This window comes from Nomascus leucogenys, chromosome 8 (genome assembly GCF_006542625.1).
Source record: "Nomascus leucogenys isolate Asia chromosome 8, Asia_NLE_v1, whole genome shotgun sequence".
In the NCBI taxonomy this organism is placed as follows: Eukaryota; Metazoa; Chordata; class Mammalia; order Primates; family Hylobatidae; genus Nomascus; species Nomascus leucogenys.
Genome location: NC_044388.1, coordinates 33,953,764 through 33,978,649, shown reverse-complemented (window position 1 = coordinate 33,978,649; position 24,886 = coordinate 33,953,764). Strand labels below are relative to the sequence as shown.

Sequence of the window (24,886 nt, the reverse complement as noted above, 5' to 3'; positions counted from 1 at the left end):
GCTGTGCCACCATGCCCAGCTAATTTTTGTATTTTTAGTAGAGACAGGGTTTCGCTATCTTGGCCAGGCTGGTCTTGAACTCCTGGCCTCAAGTGATCCACCTGCCTCTGCCTCTCGAAGTGCTAGGATTACAGGTGTGAGCCACCATATCTGGCCTAATTTTTAAAATAATGAATTGGTTTTCCAAAATGTGACAAGTTAGTTTTTTTGTCCTTAGTCTTAACAGCATGATTATGAACTCCTGGACTTAACCATATTTGGTGTGTGTCTGTCTGTTGCATTCACTACCTGTATTTAAACACAAATGTTCCCATCTTTGGCCAGTGGGAGCCACTTCAGTTGGCCCTTGAGTCTTGTTGTCATAACTCTAACCTTCCTGGACTGGGGTAGCTTTCTTGTTTTCTGGTGTGATGAATATTCTGATCTCATCTTGTGTATTTCCTGTCCCAGACCTGGAATCAGCCATTTCCCAAGGAACCTGATTCCTTTCAGTGGGAAGTGGTTTTTAGAGACCATATACTGGCATATAATGGCCTTTTATGTAAAAAGGATGAGGACAAATAAGCTATATGACAATGAATAGAACACTGGTAGAAAAACAAAAGAAACCAGCCTGGAGACAGTTAAGATATCATGGGTGATGAGTATAATTAGCCCCCAAAGAAGTCTGGATTTGTTTTTTTGTAACAAGGCTATATGCACATGTTAACATCTTCATGTTTTCACTGATATGAAGTAAAGTTTGTATATTTAAAACCTGGGCGCAGCATCAGTGTCTGCAGACGTTCCTGGGCTCCTCTGTCTTGAACAGCTGCAAGTTGAAGTCTGTGGTATTCTGACACCTTGTGGTAGTTTTAGTTTTTGTGTGCAAAAACTTTTTTAAAAACCCCACTAAACCCAAACAGCCTGTGTTCATTTCTTATGGCTGATAGTCTTCATTCCTGGCAGTTGCATTCCTGAGAGGTTGCCTGTAGATGAGAGTTCAGCATATTAAATCTTGTTTCTTGTCTATTTTAACATTAAAATTGTGATTAATTTTGAATGGAAAAAAAAGGTTTTCAGATGGAATTTAGTCACAAAGAAGTATGTATTGAACATGTATCTACTCAATACCTGTCACAGGGCCAGGCGTGGTGGCTCACTCCTGTAATCCCAGCACTTGGGAGGCTGAGGTGGGCGGATCACAAGGTCAGGAGATCGAGACCATCCTGGTTAACATGGTGAAACCCCGCCTCTACTAAAAATACAAAAAAATTAGCCGGGTGTGGTGGCGGGTGCCTTTAGTCCCAGCTACTCGGGAGGCTGAGGCAGTAGAATGGCGTGAACTCGGGAGGCAGAGCTTGCAGTGAGCCAAGATCGCGCCACTGCACTCCAGTCTGGGTGACAGAGCGAGACTCCATCTCAAAAAAAAAAAAAAAAAAAAAAAACACGTGTTACAGGTCTCTTTCATTTCATTTCATTGGTGTGGTCAGTCTCACCCCTGTAGAGTAAAGTAGCTACGGGTATTCCCATTTCACCTAGGAGAAAACTAAGCCTAAGAAAACTAAGAATTTAAGTAATTTGAGCCAGCACACAAGCTGATAAGTGGGCAAGATTTATTTTATTTATTTATTTATTTATTTTTGAGACGGAGTTTTGCCTTTGTTGCCCAGGCTAGAGTGCAACGGCATGATCTCAACTCACTGCAACCTTTGTCTCCCAGATTCAAGTGATTCTCCTGCCTCAGTCTCTCGAGTAGCTGGGATTACAGGCACGTGCTACCATGTCCGGCTAATTTTTTTGTGTTTTTAGTAGAGACGGGGTTTCTCCATGTTGGTCAGGCTGGTCTTGAACTCCCAACCTCAGGTGATCCGCCCTCCTCAGCCTCCCAAAGTGCTAGGATTACAGGAGTGAGCCACTGCACCCGGCCGAGATATTTATTCTATTTATTTGATGTAACTCCAACATCTTGTAATCTTCCCAAATGCCATATTGCCGCACCTTAAATAATATAAATATTTAAAAACATTTAATGAGAAAATGATGGATTTTAAAAACTTTGTGGAAAAATTAATTGCAGAGTACTGTTTGCTCAGTTTGGTTTGGAAGAATAAAATATGTCAGCCAATCTGTCTTTCATAGCCTGTCAGGAAGTAGCTGTCTAGGTGTTTCAAACTCCTGTTGACATCACAGAAAAGATGAATTATAATGGGGGTTCCTGTTTGTTGCTCACCCATTATATGTCTAGTATGGAAGAATATAAAATTATCTGGTTTGTGTAATTTTGTGTGTCATCAATACTTCCCGAAACGTGTTTTTGTTTGCTTGTTTGTTTTTTGAGACAGTCTCTGTCAGTCACCCAGACTAGAGTGCAGTGGTGCAATCTCTGCTCACTACAACCTCTGCCTCCCAGGTTGAAGCGATTCTCATGTCTCAGCCTCCGGGAGTAGCTGGGACTACAGGCATGTGCCACCACATTTGGCTAATTTTTGTAATTTTAGTAGAGTTAGGGTTTCACCGTGTTGGCCGGGCTAGTCTCAAACTCCTGACCTCAAGTGATCCTTGGTCTCCCAAAGTGCTGGGATTATAGCCTGAAATATTAAGATTATGTTTGTGGTTTCTGAACTACATGAACTCTTATGTCATATATTCAGATTTATTTTCATTAAATGTATTTACTGGAGGTAGATTAAATCATACAATATGCAGAAAGTGACCAGGTGAAAAATATAATTTATGATTAATGCTCAGTCATGTGAAAATTGGTTTAATCAGTTATAAAGTCAGAATTTAGCTTAACTGACTTCAGGATTTCGTTTTCTTCATAGTTGGAGAAGTTTTAGAATATTGCAGTTTATCACCAAAACTCCAAATTAAAAATCAAACCAAGCCAGGCATGGTGGCTCATGTCTATAATCCCAGCATTCTGGAAGGCTGAGGCAGGAGGATCACTTGAGCTCAGGAGTTCAAAACCAGTCTGGGAAACATAGACCTCATCTCTACTAAAAATAAAAAAAATTAGCTGGGCATGGTGACACACACCTGTAGTCCCAGCTCCTCGGGAGGCTGAGGCTGGAGGATGGCTTGAACCCTTAAAATTGAGGCTGCAGTTAGCCATGATTGTGCCACTCACTCCAGCCTGGGCAACACAGCAAGACCCTGTCTCAAAAAAAAAATCAATCTAATGCTGCCCACCAAAATAAATATTAAGAATATTTGGCTGCTTAGAAACTGTTATAGGTATTTCTTCTGGGGCCTTTGGGTCTGATTAAACATGTATCTCCAGTTGCACTTTGTTACAACCACACCCTGCCCTCCTGGTCCAGAGCACGCTTCCTTTGATACGCCTTCCCCCCAAATCTGCATAGAGAAGGCTTTCCGTAAACGCTGCAGAAAATGGTCAACATTCACCATCTTCACTTCCTCTCCTTCTCCCCCCACATCTTTAAATTATACATTTCTGGTGCTTTTAAGTTCCCCCAAACAATGTTGTAGTATTGTGTAACATTTTCAGTTGAGAACCTTGTTCCTTTTTATACTTTAAAATATCAAATCCATGTTTTGCTCTTTCCTTGATATTTGTTGTTTCTTGGCACATACACTGATTTTGGTCTTCATTCGCTGTGCCTGACAATCTTGTTCTGTTCTGTGGCATATCCATGGTTAGCCAAGTTCATATCATTGAAGAGTGCTCATGTTTGAGATCTTTCTTCATCTGAATTAATGATGATGATGATGCTTATATTCTGAGAAACTAACATTTAAATGTTCTTAGACTTTACAATGTCCGCCTCTGTAGTCAAGGTCCTTGTAACCCTGCGTCCAGCCTCTCACTAAATATAATAATTGCTACCACTATTTCCCAGATGCAGAAGTCCAGTCTCAGGGTGAAAGGGATTTGGCCAACATAAACATCATAAGCACCTAAGTTAGTGACAGAGCTGGGACTGGAACCTGCAGCTCTGATTCTGAGTGCTTGTTGGAACCCTTGGATTTCAAAACACACAGCCTTCTTTTTCCTTCAGGTTAAAATCCTCCAAGCTACTGGGTTGCCACAGCATCTGTCCCACTTTGTGTTCTGCAAATACAGCTTCTGGGATCAACAGGAGCCGGTGATTGTCGCTCCTGAAGTGGACACCTCCTCCTCTTCCGTCAGCAAGGAGCCGCACTGCATGGTTGTCTTTGATCATTGCAATGTGAGTTTGTTTTCCGGAGTAGGTCAGCATTTAGATTACTCATGTAAAAACAAAACAGAAAATTAACCTTGTTTCTTTGAATAATTGTGCCGGTATATGTCTTGGAGCAGTTTCTGTAGAATGTGGGGATTGATTAAAAAGTGTCAATGCATCTATACTCCTCCACAACCCAAAGGTAACTTTTGCATGAGAAACAAACACATATGTAGGTATATATGCATATTCTTCTCCAAAGAAAATCTATGTCCTATATTAGGTTACTGGAGAAATTATCTAAAACAGTTAAGAAACTTGTGTTTTAGAGAAAGTGAACATAGGTAACAGACAAGAACTAACTTTATTGACCACCGAATGTTCTGTGAAGCTCTTTGTTATTCTTTTATTTGGATCCTCACCGTAGTTATCTTTGTTGATAGTGCATTTTTTTGTGTTTGTTTTGTTTTGAGACAGTCTCGCTCTGTCACCCAGGCTGGAGTGCAGTGGCACGATCTTGGCTCACTGTAACCCCTGCCTCCTGGGTTCAAGCAATTCTCCTGCCTCAGCCTCCCAAGTAGCTGGGATTACAGGTGCTTGCCACCTTGCCCGGCTAATTCTTTTGTATTCGGTGTTGTAACACTTTATACAATTATGCTTTTAAAAATAGCTCCCAAAATATTGCTAACAAAATAGAATGCAAAGGTGGTCTTACATACTAGACTTTTGATGTGAAAAGTTTTAAAAAATTCAGATTTATAGTTATGTTTAAAGTCAGGAACCTTTTGCCATCTGAGCATCCATTATGGGTTTTAGATGATAGTTCTGTATAACTAAAACATTCCATTTTCTATTTTTTTCCCTGATATAATTAAGTATGTGATGTCTGGTATAAACAATCATAAGATTACCAGAAAGAGTTTGCTCTTCTGTAATTAGCTATTGTGTTTCAGGAGTTTTCTGTTAACATCACCGAAGACTTTATTGAGCATCTTTCCGAAGGAGCATTGGCAATTGAAGTATATGGACATAAAATAAACGATCCCCGGAAAAACCCCGCCCTGTGGGATTTGGGAATCATCCAAGCAAAGACACGTAGTCTTCGGGACAGGTGAATATTAGATGTTCATCTGATTCCATTTATATATATGTAATTTTTTTTTTTTTTGGGACAGTCTCATTCACTCTGTCACCCAGGCTGGAGTGCAGTGGCACGATCTTGGCTCACTGCAGCCTCTGCCTCCTGGGAGTAAGCAATTCTCTTGCCTCAGCCTCCCGAGTAGCTGGGATTATAGGCATGCACACCATGCCTGGCTTATTTTTGTATTTTTGGTAAAGACGGGGTTTCACCATGTTGGCCAGGCTAGTCTTGAACTCCTGACTTCAAGTGATCCACCCACCTCACCCTCACAAAGTGCTGAGATTACAGGCGTGAGCCACCATGCCTGGCTAGATTCCATTTATAATTTTTAAAAATTGCTAGAGATTAGTACTGCCATTTATAGAGGTTACTATTTTCTGAGCATGACCAGTGTTCCCTGGAGGGATGGCAGTGTCTCCAGGGTATTAATCACACAATTAAACTTCCTTAGGGAAGTGGACTGCAGAGAATGATGGAAGAAAGTTCAATTTGTAGCTGGTTAAGAAGAAACAGTGAAATGAATTTTGGAGAATAGTGACTTACCGTTATGAATTACTTTTAATTAATCAGCTGTAGAGAGGATGGATCAAGATTCACTCTAGTGTTGTCTTTAGCTCATAGCTTGGAGTGGCATCAGTGTTGGAAAGAGGTAGGCTTCTTTGTGGACTTAAAAGGAAGCATTAAAAGGGACTGATGAAATTGCATATGTTTGTGCTTTTCATCTAATTATAGATGAAAACCAGATTTTCTTTTTCTTTTTTGCATTTAGATAGTTTAGCAAATACTAAATTAGAAAGTAACATTTGAGATTTTTTCCTTGATTCTCTTACTGACCTGAGAAAAATACTTGGCACATCACTGAAGCATATGGCACTACCTTTGTCTGTCTACGAAAAGACAACCCTGTTGTCTGCACCCCTGTCAGGAGTACATGTGCAGGTTGTTTACCTGGGTATATTGTGTGATGCTGAGCTTTGGGGTATGATTGATCCTGTCACTCAGGTAGTGACCATAGGACCCAGTAGGTAGTTTTTCAACCCTTGCTCACTTCCCTGCTCCCCACCTCCTGGGAGTCTCCAGTGTCTGTTGTTGCCATATTTTTGTCTGTGAATACCCAGTGTTTAGCTCCCACTTATAAGCCAGAACATGGGGTTTTTGCTTTTCTATTTCTGCATTAATTTGCTTAGGATAATAGCCTCATGCTGTATCCAAGTTGCTGCAAGGGACATGATTTTGTTTGGTTGTATTTTTTTTATGGCTATGTACTTGCTGCTTCTGTACATCCGATTAGAATTTCCAATTTTTGAGTAACGACTTTGAGATAGATTTGTCATTACATCTTTTTGAACAAAGTAAAGGAGCCATTTCTAGTTCTGATATTGTGAGTTTAACTTTGCTTTCCATTGTTCTTGCCAGTATGTACATGCATGGTACTCGCTGAACTACAGATCATTCTGAATTACTCTGGAGGTCATTTTCATTGTTAATTCTTATGTGCGTAGGACCCTAAGCTGCCTGTAATGAAATAGAAATGTATGATTTTCCAAGAACTTCGCCTATTTCCTAGATGGAGTGAAGTGACCAGGAAATTGGAATTCTGGGTTCAAATCTTGGAACAGAATGAGAATGGTGAATACTGCCCTGTAGAAGTGATTTCTGCAAAGGATGTCCCAACAGGAGGAATCTTCCAGCTCCGGCAGGTAACAAGATTGTGAATGTTTATATTAGATTCTTTGGTGCCAGAAAGCTTAATGTTGGCTTCTTTTTAGCGGAAATGTTGGCAATAATGAAATCTAGACTGGCCAAGTCCATTTCTTACATTAAAATTCTCCTATCTCGTGTCACAAGTATTGCTATTAAATTTTTTTTTTCTTTTAATACAGTAGAGAGACAGAGATCTTGCTTTGTTGCCCAGGCTGCTCTTGAACTCCTAGGCTCAAGCAATCCTCCCGCCTTGGCCTTCCAAAGTGTTGGAATTATGGGTGTGAGCCACTGCTCTCAGCCAAATATTGCTATTTATAATATTTTAAAAACCAGTTCTGTTAGTGTTAGGTAAGAAAAAAATAAACTTTAAAGGAAAACTTAGAAATGATTTGTAGGACATAAACCAAACATATCAAACAGCTTTAGAACATCTAGGAAGACAAGGAGAAGCTATGTGACATGCCAGAAATAATAAGCATTCAGACTGTAAAATGCTTGGGCTCAATTCTGGCTCTCTAGTGTCCTAGCTGTCTATTCCTGAGCAAGTTCAATAACCTCTTGCCTTTGCCTGTTGTGTAGACATGATGATAACACCACCTTCATAGGATTACTGTGAGGATTAAGAGAGATGCATGTTTAAAGCACAGGGCCTGACATGCCAGGTGTTAAGTACACGCAGCTGGGTAGATACACATGCCAGAATCCACAGAGCAGAGAAGAATATGGGAGAGGCCACTTAACCCCACATGCATCCGCAGAGTCTGTGCTGCCAACTGTGAGAGGGAAATTTTTAATTTAATTTGTATACAGGATTTGGAATTTTTTTTTTGCTATAATTTAATGCATTGTTTAGGAGACTGCCATATTCTGTGAGTTTCCATACTTTAAAACAGTAGTAAAATACTAGAATCGCTCTAGAAAATGAGTGTAGAAAGCATTCAAAGCAAAATAGAGAAAATTAAAGGAAAGAGAACATTTGCTTACATGCTGAAGTTTCCGAATGTTTTAAGAGGAGTATGATGATAAACACTTGTTCTCTGACCCCAGCAAATAAATTTTAGCAAAGTGAAAGGAGATTAGTTTAAATGAAAGCATGTGTTATACACATAAAATAGAATTCTTAAGCGTGTGAAGAACATCTTTTTCTAGGCATCCGTTAAAAAAAATATATATATCTTCTTCAAAGCCTTAGAAATTAATCTACTGGAAGGCAAGACTGGATAATTTTCTATGATTTAGTGTAAATTGGATATTTAAGTATTTGTCATACTTCTGAAACCCTTTACTAAAAGTGTTCAAAGAAATGTTGGTTTATCAGGAAAGGGCTTTTTGAAGGATATGCCTCTTTACCTTGATGCTGAAAAAATCATGCAAGTTCTGAAAGGATTTTTCTTATATGATGGCAAAAACCGCAATTACTTTTGCACCAACTTAATGGCAAGAATAAAGACACAGAGGCCATAAATTAGGTCCATTTGGATAGAAAGTCATATGGAGAAAGAGCTGGAAAACAGGAAGAGAAGAGGTTGCAGAAGCTTGTGGCAGCTGGTTTCGGAGGGCCTTGAATGCTAGGCTCATTTGAATGTAATATGTTTGAAAATTGGGTTGTATTGTTCTTGAACAGGAAGGTGGCAGAGGACAACTGATTAGCTTTAGCCATGTGAAAAGTGCTGTTTTTGTAGAAATAAATGGTCAAATATGAGCAGTGACAAGAAGTTCTGTCTAATAGTTTAAGTGTACTTTTAAACGTTTTTCTGTGGAACAGTAAACCACTGCCAGATCCTTTCTCTCCTTTTCTTCCCTCTCCTTAGGAATCTTCCCTTAAAGTGCACACTTCACCCTTCACACTTAGGCACAGATTCAAAATAGATCACTTCGGAAAGTGCTTAGGCAAACTAAGCAAACAAAAGGTAGCTAATTGAAATGACAAAACTGTTTAGGCTATTAAAATATTTTCTTTAGGACTTTTCCCACAAAATATCTGAGGCTTAGTCCTTGATGATATTAAATCAGAAAACATCTGTATCCCAACCACTCAAATGGAGCTTGATAGGATCAGTGGTTGCCTGAGCTGATTTTCCTGATCATGCAGAGCGCTTGGGAACTAAAATCTGATACAAGAGGGCAAGAGTAATTGACTTGCAATTGAACATTTAAATTCCATTTTTCAAATGCTATTTTACATTTCTAAAATTTATAAACCAAGTTTGAAGTCAGTAATTTGGGAATACTGTGAATTCTCTTTTAAAATATTACTTCATTGTAAATATATACCAAGTTTCATATGATAAACAGCCTAAACAATCATATTTACTGATTATTTTTTATAATTATATATTCATATTAATGATATATACTGCTATATCAGTAAATTATACTTTATATATTTATATACAAATTATATACATATTTACTGATATATTTACTAATACTGATTTTTTTATATTTGCTGATTTTATATTTATATTTATATTTACTGGTACTTTAACATGTCATATGTTTTTCTACAGTAATACTTTAACAACTGTATAGTGTTTCATTATATGTTTCATAGTTTAAAGTTATTGTTTTGTATAAAGCAAATAATAAAGTTATTGAATGTATAAAATATTACACATTCAATTTGTGTCTAATTTTTTGTTCTTAAAAGTGCTTAAGATTTTTTGTGTATATGTATGATTATTTACTTAGCTCTCTGGAAAGTTGAATTGCTGGGTTAAAGGAACTTATATTTTTAAGTCAAATTGCCTTGCAGAAAACTTGCACCAATTTAAATTCCCACTTACAGTGTATGAAATTGTTTCATAAATGTAGGGCATTGGAAATTCCTCTTTTAAAATATAATTGGCAATTTAGGAAGTGAAAATACAGGTGTATCATGCTTTAATTTAATTTGTATTTATTTAATTATCAGTAAGTTGAACTTTTTTATTGGCCAACTGTTTGCATTTCATTTGTTAGAATTTTTTAATGTTACTTCTTATTGAAAGAATATGTAAACATATATTTATTGTGTTTTTTAGCTCACTTAAAAGGGAAATGATTTTTCCCGATTAGTTTTTAAATTTGTATTTTAGTGCTTAACAATAAGGTGTGGTGACAGTGTCTGAATTAAACATTTTTCTCAACATCAGCCTGTAGGGGTCTCTCTAAACCAAATTTTTGGAAATCAAGAAACTGATTTTAAGACTCTAAATTGTCTGTGACCCAGGGGCAGTCCCGGAGAGTTCACGTCGAAGTGAAGTCGGTGCAGGAATCTGGGACTTTACCACTGATGGAAGAATGTATACTGTCTGTTGGCATTGGATGTGTCAAAGTTAGACCGCTCAGAGCCCCCAGAACACATGAGACCTTCCATGTAAGTTTCTATACCTGTTATGTTCTTCTTGAAAGACAAAATCAGACCAGAGTGCCTTTTGGAACCTGTACGAAAACTGCTTTCTGTGAACAATTCTTTCCATGAATCTCTTTGTTTACCTTTGCTGTCTTTTTTTGTGTCTTGCATTTTCATGGAATCACTGCATCGGACTGTATTACTGGTTTTGCCCTGGTGTAGGTGGCAAGCTGAGGGTTAAAACGTCTCAGCCTCCACAGATTCCACAGTGCCTGCTAGTGATTAACTCCTCAACATCACCCCACCCCTCTGGAGAAACCCCCTACTGGCTTGTAAAGACTATTTGCCAGCAGGTGTTTGATTTCCCCTGGCGAGTGGGACTATAAACCCAGCAGGGAGAGCATTGCACTGGTTCCTGAAAAGGTCAAATGAGTGTGCTTCACTCTTCTGTGAGCGGCTCCAACTTCCTGACAACTGTAAAACCCAGAGTGAGGGTGTGGATAGGTGGGAGATGAAATAGTATATTAATTCAATTGGAAAATATAAATTATGGGTAAGAGTCAGAATGTGTAGCATAGCCTGATTCTTGGAGAAATCAATAATTCAGTTCTATTAATGTGTTTTTTTCTTTTAGGAGGAAGAGGAAGACATGGACAGCTACCAGGTAATTTAGCACCTGTTAATCTCATCTCAAATAAGCATGATTAAAGTATATAATTACACATTCCTGGATCTGGCTATACTGTTATTTAAGGATTAAACAATTCATACTGATTTTTTTGTTGTTGTAAAGTAAAACAGAGTAGGGAACATTGAGTGTTGTTTCATAGGCCGTAAAGTGTGTTAGGAGTGGGAAATCATTCGTGACTGAGATCCTTTTCCAAACCTGGAGTTCCCCAGCCAGGCTCCCTGAAGATCCGTTTCTCTGGATGCTCTTCCCTGGACATTTTCTCTCCTGAGTGAGTCACTACTCATTGCCCCTCTTATAGTTGTCTCATTCTGAGCTTCAGTCAACACTAGGTGTTTTGCATTTTTTTTGTTTGTTTTTGTTTTTTTTGTGTGTGACCCTGTTGCCCAGGCTGGAGTGCAATAGTGCGATCTCGGCTCACTGCAACTTCCCTCCTGCCCCAGCCTCCCAAGTAGCTGGGATTACAGGTGCACACCACCATGCCCAGCTAAGTTTTTGTATCTTCACTAGAGATGGGGTTTCACCATGGTGGCCCAGCTGGTCCCGAACTCCTGACCTTGTGATCCACCCGCCTTGGCCTCCCAAAGTGTTGGGATTACAGGCATGAGCCACCGCGCCTGGCCGAATTTTGCATTTTTTAAGCCAGATCTTCCTTCCCCACTTCCTGGAATCATACAGCATTTGGAATCTTTTTTTTTTTTCTCCTTTCTTTTCTTTTCCTAACCTCCTGCAAGACTTTGTTTCTGTCTGTGCAGTTTCATCTGTTAGTCATCGTTCAGGGCTGTCAGGGCTCTTTGGAGCCTGATTATGTCATCCGTGTAGTCACTTTCCTGGTTTTGCATCATTCTAATTTGATAGAAATGTCTGCTTTCCTATAAGTCGCTGATAAAAACACTGTATCAGATAGGGTTAAATACAGAGCCCTATGGCACAACAATAGAGAGTTTTTTCAAGCTGACATTAATCACTGTTCTTTGGATGTGATATTTGGGTCCTCTGTGATTTCACTGAAGTAGATGCATCGCACGTTTCTCCATCTTGTCCACAACAATGTCATAGGCTATTTGGTTAAGTGCCCTAGTAAAGTCCAGACACACTATATCTGCAGCATTCCACTGACCTACCCAGTCTTGTAACCTTATTAGAAAAGGAAATGAGGTAAGATTGATATTCATGTAGGTGTTGACTGGTGGGTTGTTATTCTGTTGATGACAACCCCATCCCCTCTTTCCCCTACCTGTCGCCCCACAAAATGCACAAAAACAAGTGAGAGAAGCATTTACATGTTGTTGTCTTCAAGAGCCTATGTTGACATATAGAAAGCAGAAGTTACAAAAGTTGAAAGATTCTTCTGATTATGCTAAGGTATATAAATTGAAAGTGGTTTTTTGTTTGTTTTGTTTTGTTTTTTTGGAGACAGAGTCTTGCTCTACCACCCAGACTGTAGTGCAGTGGAGTGATCTTGGCTCATTGCAACCTCTGCCTCTCAGGTTTAAGTAATTCTCTTGCCTCAGCCTCCCAAGTAGTTGGCATTCAAGGTGAACACCACCATGCCCAGCTAATTTTTTTTTTTTTGGAGATGGAGTTTTGTTCTTGTTGCCCAGGCTGGAGTGCAATGGCATGGTCTCGGCTCACTGCAACCTCTGCCTCCCGGGTTCAAGCGATTCTCCTGCCTCAGCTCCCAAGTAGCTGGGATTACAGGTACCCGCCACCACGCCTGGCTAATTTTTGTATTTTTAGTAGAGATGGGGTTTCACCATATTGGGGAGGCTGGTCTCAAACTCCTGACCTCAGGTGATCTGCCTGCCTTGGCCTCCCAAAGTGCTGGCATTACAGGTGTGAGCCACCGCGCCTGGCCAATTTTTTATATTTTGAGTAGAGACAGGGTTTCGCTGTGTTAGCCAGGCTGGTCTCAAACTCCTGTCCTCAAGTGATCCACCTGCCTCAGCCTCCCAAAGTGCTGGGATTACAAGTGTGAGCTGCCACGCCCAGCCATATTGGAAGATTATTGAGTCCTATTTATGGGTTTTATCCAGCAAAGAGACCTTTTAGAAGATTTTTGTTGCAGGTGCTTAAAGCTCTACCTCCAGGCCATTAGAAATAAAACTGGTTCTGGATATGTGAGAATGCCCTTTCTGTTCTAGAAAATAATGCTTTAAATTCTGAAAATAGCTGTTTTGAATGATGGGTGCAGTCAACTGGTGGTAGCAATAAAGAAATTATTGTATACTACCTTACCTTTCCAAGGCATAGTAGAGTAAGGTGAGATAGAGCATCAGTTTCAGATAGATTATCTTGACATTACATTGAATATGATTTTCCTTGCTTGCTTCCAGGATCGAGATTTAGAGAGACTTCGTAGAAAATGGCTAAACGCATTAACAAAACGTCAGGAGTACTTGGATCAACAATTGCAAAAGCTTGTCAGTAAACGTGGTAGGAAAAACAAATAGAATATTTTTCTCCTCTGCAAATCAATGCATAATTAATTATTCTCCCTTTGTAGCCACATCAGTTAAGAACCAGATGAACACATCAGTAATGGGGATGGCAGAAGCAGATGAGTGTTACTCTTTGTTTATGTCATATCCTTTACCCAGCTGTCATATCTTGGTGGAGGTCTTCCTCCCACCCCCCACAAAGAAAGAGAAAATACAGTGCAGAAAGCATACATGGTCCTTCAAAGATAACGTAAAGGAAGGTGGTAACTTTTCTTACCCAAAGGGCTCAAGTCCTCTGACTCTGGACCAGTCACTCCTGCGCGGTCCCTCTGTAGGCCTTCCAGAAACTGAAGATGGCCTCTCTGCAGGAGCCCACCTGACCTCTCTAGCTGTGGGTTAGTTTTTTATCACTAGGGAGCACTTGTGAGCTAATAATTGAAATATAGGCAAATCCAGTCTTTACTCAGGACAAAAAGATAAATGGCAAGTGAAGTTTTGGCATTGAATCCTCATTCTTGATGTTCTAGATAAAACAGAGGATGATGCTGACCGCGAAGCGCAGCTTCTGGAGATGCGGCTGACCCTAACTGAGGAGAGGAACGCGGTGATGGTCCCCTCTGCTGGCAGTGGTATTCCAGGGGCCCCAGCAGAATGGTATGAACCCTGTGGTGCGTCTTGTGAGGTCTGAACGCTCACCAAGCCACTTGATTTTAGCTTGAATTTTGCGTGTGCTACGGTTAATGGAAGAGTCATAATAGCATGGGGGGAAATGTTGTTTAAATTAAAGGAACTGTTAAATTATTTTCATGAGTTGAATAACTATGGCCTAAAACTGTTTTATTAAATAATGTTGTTATTGGCCAAAGTCATTAAGATTTCTGAGAACTTAAATCAATATTTAATACCACTGCACTTAGCATTAAAAAAATAGTTAATATGTTAATTACTTGGGTCATTCCCTTAGAAGACTGTTCGGTCATAAGAAAATTGCATCTCCACGCGATTTTGGTTTTGGTGCTGGCTTAAACTGTACTGTCAGCAAATGTTCTGTGCTACTTTATAGAAATTAAAAATAGTAAATTTAGCCAGAGGGAGCCCCTAAGTATATCATTTTATAAGAAAGTAGGTTTAAACAAGAGAAGTTCACTATAAACAGGTAGAGTCTTACAAGGCTAAGTTCAAATGTCAGGGTATGAAGCAGCAGCTACAGTGGAGGCTTTGTGGCCTCTCTGTTTCTGGATTAGAGTAAAATCAGGGCCAGGGTTATTACCTCTTTGCCCTGTAACAGCCCTGAATGCCATTAAGGCTGTGTTCCTAGGTGCATGCCACTGAGAAAGTAACCTGATGCAGATGCCATTTGTTCTTCATGTTTTAGGACCCCAGTACCTGGGATGGAGACACACATTCCTGTTATATTCCTGGACTTAAATGGTAAGTTAGGAGGTGTGTTCTGAAGGCTTACCTCTGAAAATTTAGTGCCTACATAACATGTAGATTCCAACCAAGTGCATCGTGAGGCAATTCTGTCCCCCTAAGGCTAGAGCCAGTTTGACGTATGTCCATGTCTCCTGGTTGCAGATGGACTGATTTGTGTGTCATAGTCTCATGTTTATGACAGTAATAGGCGTGCTTTACCATACTCCTCACCTCTCATCCCTGCAGCTCACGGTGCCATGTGGATGCTCTGCTCTCCCGGTGTTAGGATGGTAGCAGTGTTTTTCTGCACTGAAAATATTTTCTAATTTATTTTTATTTTTATTTTTTTGAGACAGAGTTTTGCTCTGTCACCCAGGCTGGAGTGCAGTGGTATGATCTCAGCTCACTGCAACCTCCACCTCCCCGGTTGAAGCGGTTCTCCTGCCTCAGCTTCCCGAGTAGCTGGGACTACAGGCTTGTGCCACCACGCCCGGCTAATTTTTTGTATTTTTAGTAGAGACGGGGTTTCACCATGTTAGCCAGGATGGTCTCAATCTCCTGACCTCATGATCCGCCTCCTTCAGCCTTCCAAAGTGCTGGGATTACAGGCGTGAGCCACTGCGCCCGGCCTCTTCTTTAATTCTTGGGGAAAGATTTCTCTCTGGAAAGGACGAATAACTAGCGACACTTATGAAGCATGTTTCCTTCTTGTGGTGTTTTCTTAGCATTATCTAATAAATATCTCACTTTTTCTAGGAGTTCTTGTGCCATTCATCCCTGTATTACCTGTTTAAAAAAAAAACAAACTCATTTTTCTGTTTCCCACTCACCACCATGTAAAATATTTTTGGCCTGGATACATTTTACATATATTCTGCCAGTAGGAGTTCTGCCTGTAGGAAGGAAAATAGAAAATGGAAAGGTAGATTAAGGATCTAAAAATAAGTTAAAAGTCAGCAGTTAAATTCCTAACACATCTGCAGAACTATGTATTAACATTAACACTCCTTAATAGATGAGTGTGGATGTCCTCCGTGGTTTACTCCCACCTAGCTGACAGTGAGATGCAATCTCTGAGGCATTTAGGATCTCCTGCCACTTAGCTTATTTAAATGGAAGATTTTTCTATGCATAGAGTTAGAGAATCATACTGAATAATACAGCCACTGTCTGTTCGCCTGATGGGGGGTGGAAGGTGTTTGTTTTTTAATGTTTGCCACAAGTCCTTATCCTGCTGTGGTGTTCTGAACTTGGCACCTGAGGGTGATTCTGGCCTGTTCTTCTGTTAGGCTTCCTACGTAGGTGAGGTGCTTGTATTTGGGTGCAGGCAGGGATGTGCATAAGAAAGTGAAAGACAATAAGCTTAAGGAAGACATGTTAGTCTGGGCATTTGAGGGGATCATCAGGACTTTGGTCAGCATGGTACATGTTCTCGGTCCCCCCATGCCCACCTCCTAGAAAAGGAACTTTGGAGGTCTGCCCAGGAGCTCCAGGTGAAGGGGAGTGGGGAGGGCCAGGCTCAGGCCTGAGGAGCCAGGGGGCCATGGTGCAGTCCTACCATTTCCAGCCCATGCAGCCAATGGAACCTTCTGCTGAATGTCGCTGTCAGGTGCCTGGAATCACCCTTGCTCATTTCTGACTCCTTCAGTGCACTAAATGGTAGGGAATTTGTGTTATAACCCAGTGACTGACATTGATGAGATGACCTTGGGTAACCTCTTAGGTATCTTGGTTTCATTTGCCTTCCCTATAAAATAAGGCATAAGTGTAGCAGATTGGATGAGATCATTTTTTGAGGCACTTTCTTATCTCTAAGATCTGTGAACTTTTAAGTGGTCATCTTCACTGTCATGTAAGATTTCAGAGCAAAAAGCAAATGAAATTTGAAGCAGAAGAATTTTAATAATCACATTGAAATTTAGCTGGTACTGGTTATCCTTGAAAATGATCTCAGTATTTAATGGAACTTCTTTGCTTTTAGCTGATGATTTCAGCTCTCAGGATAATCTTGATGACCCAGAAGCTGGTGGATGGGATGCGACCTTGACTGGGGAAGAAGAAGAGGAGTTCTTTGAATTGCAGATTGTGAAGCAGCATGATGGGGAGGTAAGGAAAGTGTAAGTTGGAACGATCAGATGAAAAGTGGTTTCCTTAACCTCTCCTCGAGCTTTTTGAAACAATTAATAAGGTAATCATGCCAGTGCATGATTGTTTTTTAATGTTTGCCACAAGTCCTTATCCTGCTGTGGTGTTCTGAACTTGGCACCTGAGGGTGATTCTGGCCTGTTCTTCTGTTAGGCTTCCTACGTAGGTGAGGTGCTTGTATTACATTTCTCAAAATACATAAAGGAAAACCTTTCATCATGACTTCCAGAAGAATGGAGCTTGAACATCATATTACATCCATTCACCTTTTCCTTCCTTTCCTGGTAACTTGTACTGAGCTTGTGTGAGCAGTTCAGATCAGCAGCGGTCGGGAGCTTGAGGCTCTCTCTGTTCCTCAACCAGTGAGAGATGGAAGCAGGGGCTGCGGAAGTGCGTGGAGGTAAAATGGCACCAGGTTTGGGATTTGCTTTGGGATTTTTTTGTTTTGTTTTTGTTTTTAGATGGAGTCTTGCTCTGTCACCCAGGCTGGAGTACAGTGGCAGGATCTTGGCTCACTGCAGCCTCTGCCTTCTGGGTTCAAGTGATTCTCCTGCCTCAGCCTCCCAAGCAGCTGGGACTATAAGTGTGCGCCACCATGCCTGGCTAATTTTTTTTTTTTTTTTTTTTTTTTTTTTTTTTTTAGTAGAGATGGGGTTTCACCATGTTGGCCAAGCTGGTCTTCAACTCCTGACCTGAAGTGCTCGCCTGCCTTGGCCTCCCAAAGTGCTGGGATTATAGGTGTGAGCCACTGTGCCTGGCTGGGATTTGCTTTGAAATCATTTTGTAAGGACTTTTTTATTTTATTTTTTTTAATTTTTTTTTATTGAGATGGAGTCTCACTCTGTTGCCTAGGCTGGAGTGCAATGGTGTGATCTCAGCTCACTGCAATCTCTGCCTCCCGGGTTCAAGTGATCCTCTTGCCTCAACCTCCCAAGTAGCTGTGAGTACAGGCGCATCCCATCACGCCTGGCTAATTTTTGTATTTTTAGTAGAGATGGGGTTTCACCATGTTGGTCAGGCTGGTCTCGAACTCCTGACCTCAAGTGATCTACTTGCCTTGGCTTCCCAAAATGCTGGGATAACAGATGACAGACATGAGCCACCGCGCCCAGCCAGGATTTATTAAAAAGGAAAAGAATAGGTGAAACAATGTGGTGACATCTTGATTTTAATGGTTGAATCTGAGTGATGGGTATCTCACAGGAGTTTATTTTCTAATTTTGAGTATGTTTGAAAAATTAAGAAATATATTCAGGAAGGAAAGCTGATGCATGATATTTGAGGACACGTCATTACTTAATAGTGTCCCTAAGAAGCGAAACTTGAATCTTAGCAGTGAGGAGTCAGTCCGACACACAGCGGCTGTGCATTCTATAGAATAGTGGGCTGGCACCCTTCCAGTTCAGCAGGGTCAAGCGTGATAAGGAAGGGCCGAGGAGCTATTGCAGATTAGAGTAGACTAGAGAAACGTGACAACTAAAGGCAGTGTGTGGTTCCGGGATGGGAAAATTGAAAAATTTGAATATGGATTCTATATTAAATAATAGTGTATTGCTGTTAAATTTCCTAGATGCAATATGCAACTTACTTGAAAGTGGTTTAGCAAAAGTAATAATGTGTGTGTGTGAGTTGTGAGAAAAAGAAGCAGAAGTGGCCAAATGGTAGCAGTTGGTGCATCGTGATGAAAGGGGTACAGATCACTCGACTGAATTTTTCCAACTTTTCTTGACATTTGAGCATTTTTTAATACAAATTTTAAAAGTAAGCCAGCCAGGATCATCTTGCTCTGTACTTTTCAGGCTAAGGTGATTGTGGCCACACTGTCACACTCCATTGTCTTTTCAGGGCAGCTGTGATACTAGAACTTTGCTGGTGACTGGCATGTGCCCTTTCAGCCTGAGCCAAGGTGGTTTCCTTGAAAGAGTTTTCATGTTTCTGGAGAAGAGAGAAATCTGTTTCCTCTCTGTCTTCTCTGCAGGCGAAAGCAGAAGCCTCCTGGGACTCCGCGGTGCACAACTGCCCTCAGCTCAGCAAGGGCACGCCTGCGGACGAGCGGTTGTTCCTGATCGTGCGCGTGACGGTCCAGCTCAGCCACCCTGCTGACATGCAACTGGTGTTACGCAAGAGAATCTGTGTCAATGTTCACGGCCGGCAGGTTAGTCTTCAGTGGAAGAAACGACTCTAACCACAGTTGCAACCTGAGGGTAGGGCCGTGCAGTGCTTGCTCTTAACTTCTGTCCAAACAGGCTCCCAGAAGCACTGAGCTTTTCTTTTCCAGGTGACTGCTGCTGTCCTGTACCCATGCTTGCTTCAAGCCCCAGATATGTCACTTGCTCCTGGACAGTATTCTTACACTGAATCTTTCTTAGGGCAGATTCACAAATCATGGTTATTCTTTTGGGTACCACACAGTCCTGTCAAGGGCAAGGTCAGTGGTTTGGTTGTTGCCTTTTCATCTGGGCCCTGTCAAATGAGGAGTTTCCCTCTTACTCTGCTCTTTCCAGACTTTTTTTTTTAAGATAGAGTATTGCTCTGTTGCTCAGGCTGGAGTACAGTGATGCGATCATAGCTCACTGCAGCCGTCACCTCCTGGGCTCAGACGATCCTTCCACCTCAGCCTCCCCAGTAGCTGGGATCATAGGCGCGTGCCACCACATCCGGCTAATTTTTTGTATTCCTTGTGGAGACGGGGTCTCGCCATGCTGCCAGGGTGCATTCCAGACCTTTTACCTCTTGCAGTCTTTGATTTGTATATTTGGCTTTGGGATAAAAAGGTGAATAAGAAATGAGCCCAGTGCAGTGGCGCGCGCCTGCTTTCCCAGCACCTCAGGAGGCTGAGGCAGCAGGATTACTGGAGCCTAGGAGTTTGAGTCCAGCCTGGGCGATGCATCTCAAAAAACAAATAAAAAAGAAGGCTGTGTCCTTAAAGAGCCAAGTTGATCTGCGTAGGTAGATACGTAACAGGCAACTGCTCTTGGCCTGAGCTGAGCACGTGGTGCAGGTCCTCATCACTTGTGGTGAGAATGCAGGTAAGAGAAGGAAGAATTCAGCCCCAGGGAGTCGGGGTGGTGGGGGCACTTCAGAGAGCAGGGCAGCATTTGAACTGGGACTTAGAGAGGAAGGGCTTTGGCCAGGCAGAGCAGGAGGAGATGCAGCTCCATGGATAGGAGGAAATACACATGCAGAGAGAGTGGGGAGGGTAGGGCAGGATGGGGCAGGATCAGGGACTGCTAGGAGCTCCATGTGCTGGGGGTCCTGCCTGTGCCAAGGAGCGTGGCTCTCGCATAGTTGGAGCTGGATTATGAAGGTCCATGTGCCATATGAAGGGGTTTAGTACAAAACTTCTAGGTAAGAATTTAAGGCCAGGTGTGGTGGCTCATGCCTGTAATCCCAACACTTTGGGAGGCCGAGGCAGGCGGCTCACCTGAGGTTGGGAGTTTGAGACCAGCCTGACCAACATGGAGAAACCCTGTCTCTACTAAAACTACAAAATTAGCTGGGTGTGGTGGTGGGTGCCTGCAATCTCAGCTACTCAGGAGGCTGAGGCAAGAGAATTGCTTAAACCCGGGAGGCGGAGGTTGCGGTGAGCCAAGATTGCACCATTGCACTCCAGCCTGGTCAACAAGAGTGAAACTCTGTCTCAAAAAAACAAACAAACAAACAAACAAAAAAATTTCTTTCTGTTACTGGTTTTGCAAATATAAGGATTTGGGAGATTGCGTCTGGGGATCCTTTTAACTGTCTTATCTCCCTTTTTTGAGGCATTCTCAATACACTGACTAAAACCAGTACAGATGAAAATCTTTTCATTTAAAAGAGCACAGTCATGGTTGACAGACTCCTAGATGTAATCTCCACCCCTAAAAATTAATCTTTAGTTCTAAATGTCACACTGATATCAATCTTTGAAATGAAGACTGGCGGTAATGCTGTTAAAATTGCAGCTCTTTAGCTTGGCAATCCAACATCAATAAAATCCAGGTCACGGGGTTAGCTATAGATGTATATGGTGTGCTCCCATTCACTCTCTCTGTCTTCCTTTTCTCATAAGTCTGTGAGGGTTTGAAAAAGACACACTGCTCATGAGGAGCATTTTGAAGAGCGATTTTCCATTTCGGAATTAGACATCCTGGTTGCCAGGCCCTGGGACTGACCTGGCACAATCACCGGCCCTACAGGGTCCTTGACAGAAAAGGTACATTGTGTAGTTGCCGCATGTCGCTTGGTTTTTGTTTCTATTGTAGGGAAATAGGTTGCCATATTTTTTTTTTTTTCCTGGTTGAAATGATGTGGAAGTATTTTTAAGGCATGCCATTTTCTCTCTCAATTTCAGATATTTCATTCCTAAGAATGGTCATGTGGAAGGCTCTCTTCTTCTTTATAACAAGAATAGGACCTTCCACATGACCCTAAAACACACATGTCAGCTTCACTAATTCCATACAAATGGAAAACCAAAAGGTAGGATAATAGTAGCATCTACATCTCCCTTCACCACCCCTAAGGACAGCGATCTCTATACCTTGACTTGTGTAATTAGCCTTGGCTCAGCACTGCAAGGCTAAAGTCAAGGGAGAGAAGTAATGACATAAATGGTCTCTCTGCATTCCGAGATGCTATATTCTTTTAAAAATGTAGAGATCATTGAATATGAAATAAATTACCATTAGGTAGGTTTGTGAAATGATGTATAAGACCAAATAGCTTGGCTTTGGTCTTTTCTTGGGGGCTTCACATGTTTCTTTTGTTCCTTTTGCATGGAGAGAAAGCTCGGTGCCCATTTCATGTTCTCTCTCCTTTACCTTTGTTCCCTGATGGTATTCTGCTCTCATCCCTGCTCTCTTCAACCTCTGCAGGGTGTTCAGTCTTAACAGCATCTTGAAATGAGTCATCTATGCATTAATTCAACAGTTCAATTCCTAACTGTGCAAAGAGCGCAGTCAGCATAAACAATGACCGTGCACTCTTAAATCACTCCTCATAACGATCTTGCTTTGGTCAAGAATTTAATGCCTGGACTTGTCAATATTCATGGTACAAGATGTCCATCGTGCTGGGGAGAAAAAAAGCGTAAGCATCACCAGTCGTTGCTTCCATCTTAGTTAGAAGAAGGTCGTTTTATTGTGTGGAAGTCAACAAGCTTATATTTCTGTGGCATTTAAGCACCGTTTCATCCAGATGCCTACTGCCAGTTTACAGACTTGGTGGTCTGTATTTTTCCTGTGTTGGTGTAGGACCTGTCACACATGGTGGGCATCTAATAAGTTGGTTTCGTACCATAGGACAACGTTGAGGAAACTGTACTTGGTGATTTCACTTGCTTATGTTGGAAACCTGCTCTGTTTTCTTTTGGTTAGAATGAACCAATATTTTCCATGCTGTCTTTTGTTAATGTAAACTCAATTTTTCAGGTGGGAAACCTTATCTTCTATTTTGTTTTTCTCTAGGGTTTTGCACAGAGTCTCCTAAAAAAGATGTCTCATCGAAGTTCTATTCCTGGCTGTGGAGTGACTTTTGAAATTGTCTCCAATATTCCAGAGGTGAAGGATATACAATTTGAATTTACTAAAAATAAACACTTAAAAAGAGCCAACTCCCTGAAAAGTGACCTACTCATGACATACATATGAAGTGAAAGTGTATGTTTAGGGAAGCTATAGATTTTTAGAGGAATTTTCTAATACCAATTCATAGTAAAATGTACTTGTGGCTTTAAAAGTTCTAGTTTTAGTATTTTGTTGAACTTTCTTTTGAAAAGCAAATCAACACCTTTTTACACAGAAGATGACAGAAGAGAAACATATTGTACCCAGGAAGGGAGGCAGCACAGCATAGAGATTCCAGTTGGATCCTGAAGTCAAACAGAAATCATGTTTCTGTTACTTATTAGCAGAGTGAACTTGCATAAATTACTCTGAGCCCATATTTTTTTTTCTTGTCAAATGGGGTTAGTGATACCTTTGCACAAAGTGTTTTTAAGGATCAGATGAGACAATGTGTACCAATTGTTGTGCATGTGCTAGAGAAAATGTTATTGCTACTGTTGTTGTTACCATGATTATTATTTTATTAGTACTATTATTATTTCTCTTTCTGAACTAATTGAGATATTCAGAGGATTCAGAGAAGCAGAGCTTAAATTTATCCCTGGTACAAGCTTGATGGAAGATGTGGCTTATCCATACTTCCTGATAGGTGATTCCTGAATTAGACATGTATTCATTCACCCAGGTACCAGCACAGCTGGGAAATGGGGCATCCCTTGCAGGGCCAGGAGAAGTGAGGGTCCTAAGGGAAGGACTCTGTGAAAAGAGAAAATTCCTTCTCCCACCCTCACCCTCAAAGAGGGGGTGTGGGCAAGGGGGTGGAGATTTCACTTCCTCAGGGTTGGAGAAGTGGGGGTGTGAGATATCAGAAGATGCCCCTCCTACCATGCCATCAACACCACCAGTTCCCGTCATTTCAGGGCTTAGGATTTGCCCATTGACACTGTTGAGTATTTGAACAATAGGTGAACAGTGTATATTTTAATACAGAGATCAGCTCTTTTTTTTTTTTTTTTTGAGACTGAGTCTCGCTCTGTCACCAGGTTGGAGTGCAGTGGTGTGATCTCGGCTCACTGCAACCTCTGACTCCCGGGTTCAAGTGATTCTCCTGCCTCAGCCTCCCTAGTAGCTGGGATTACAGGCACGTGCCACCATGCCCAGCTAATTTTTGTATTTTAAGTAGAGACAGGATTTCACCATGTTGGCCAGGATGCTGTCAATATCCTGACCTTGTGATCTGCCCGTGCTGGGATTACAGGCGTGAGCCACCATGCCCGGCCAGAGATCAGCTTTTGGAAAAGAAAAATATTACACAGTACTTAGGCTTTCTTTTAGATATCTTGTGTTGCAAAATGCTTTTGCCTCTCAAGTCATGTTGGATAGTAACTAGTTCTTTTCTGGATCTTTAAAGTGTTAGACTTGCATAGTAAATATTAACCATCTCATTATTTAATTTGGAGTTTGTAGAACATTTAAAAATTAAGCGTGTTTGCAGAGTTAGTCGTTACATGGTCTTGGGTCTTTAATAGATTGCTCTGTGTGCTTCATTCACTCTTGTTTGTAAGATTTAAAACAAGTATACATCTATGTCTAGCTAGAGACTTACTGTTTACTTTGTGTATCTAAACATTTTCTATATTTTCCAGTTGTTTCGGATCTTGTCTCTGTAAATCGCTTGAATGCAGTTGAGAAACGGTGATGGCTATAGGAAACTGTTTTCATTTCTTCGCTTTCTCTCTCCATTTCCCCTCCCTTTTCCTTCTCTCCCACTTAGTTTCTTATGCCTTTTAAAAGTGCTTTTATTCTCCAGGTGATAGGGTTTTAAAAGGAAAGAAATAAGGAGGGGGCAGGGGGGCGGGGATCAGCTTGAAGATAAACATAACCTCATGTGATTGTGCTGTTAGTTAGCTAAACATCCAAGCTGGCAAACGTTGTTTCCACATCATCAAATCCTGAAGATAAAGGCAAAATGAAACATAAAGCTGATTGTGTAAAGACTAGACCTAAAAACAAAATAAAAAGATCCCTTAATAGGCAAGTTTCATCTAGACCTAAAAACAAAATAAAAAGATCCCTTAATAGGCAAGTTTCATCATGAAAAAGCCCCAAAAGTTCCTTGGGTTCGATATCACAGAAGTCATTAGGGCATCATGGCCAAAAGAAGTGGCCCAGGCCAGAGACAATTCCTTTCTCCTTATAAAATTAGGATAACGTCTGTTCCCTTCAGGCACTGAAAGTATTCTGTGTTGGGGTGAAAAGAATATCCTACCAGGAGACGGGAGACCTAAGTTTCTAGTCTTGACTCTTGCTAATTGTGTGGTCT

The 24,886-nt window shown here is 41.1% G+C and overlaps 1 protein-coding gene across 4 annotated transcripts in view; it reads left to right on the top strand.

Annotated features, from left to right (window-relative positions):
• Positions 1-24,886, top strand: part of KIF13B (kinesin family member 13B) — a 205,198-nt gene that overhangs the window by 131,923 nt on the left and 48,389 nt on the right. For all 4 annotated transcript variants that reach the window (XM_030817055.1, XM_030817053.1, XM_030817054.1 and 1 more), the window contains exons 22-32: positions 4,005-4,175; positions 5,102-5,259; positions 6,857-6,989; positions 10,205-10,351; positions 10,962-10,991; positions 13,352-13,451; positions 13,984-14,110; positions 14,832-14,887; positions 16,854-16,978; positions 18,996-19,172; positions 22,465-22,557. In XM_030817055.1, the coding sequence (XP_030672915.1) occupies positions 4,005-4,175; positions 5,102-5,259; positions 6,857-6,989; positions 10,205-10,351; positions 10,962-10,991; positions 13,352-13,451; positions 13,984-14,110; positions 14,832-14,887; positions 16,854-16,978; positions 18,996-19,172; positions 22,465-22,557 (1,317 nt within the window). The remainder of the gene's footprint in view (positions 1-4,004; positions 4,176-5,101; positions 5,260-6,856; positions 6,990-10,204; positions 10,352-10,961; positions 10,992-13,351; positions 13,452-13,983; positions 14,111-14,831; positions 14,888-16,853; positions 16,979-18,995; positions 19,173-22,464; positions 22,558-24,886) is intronic.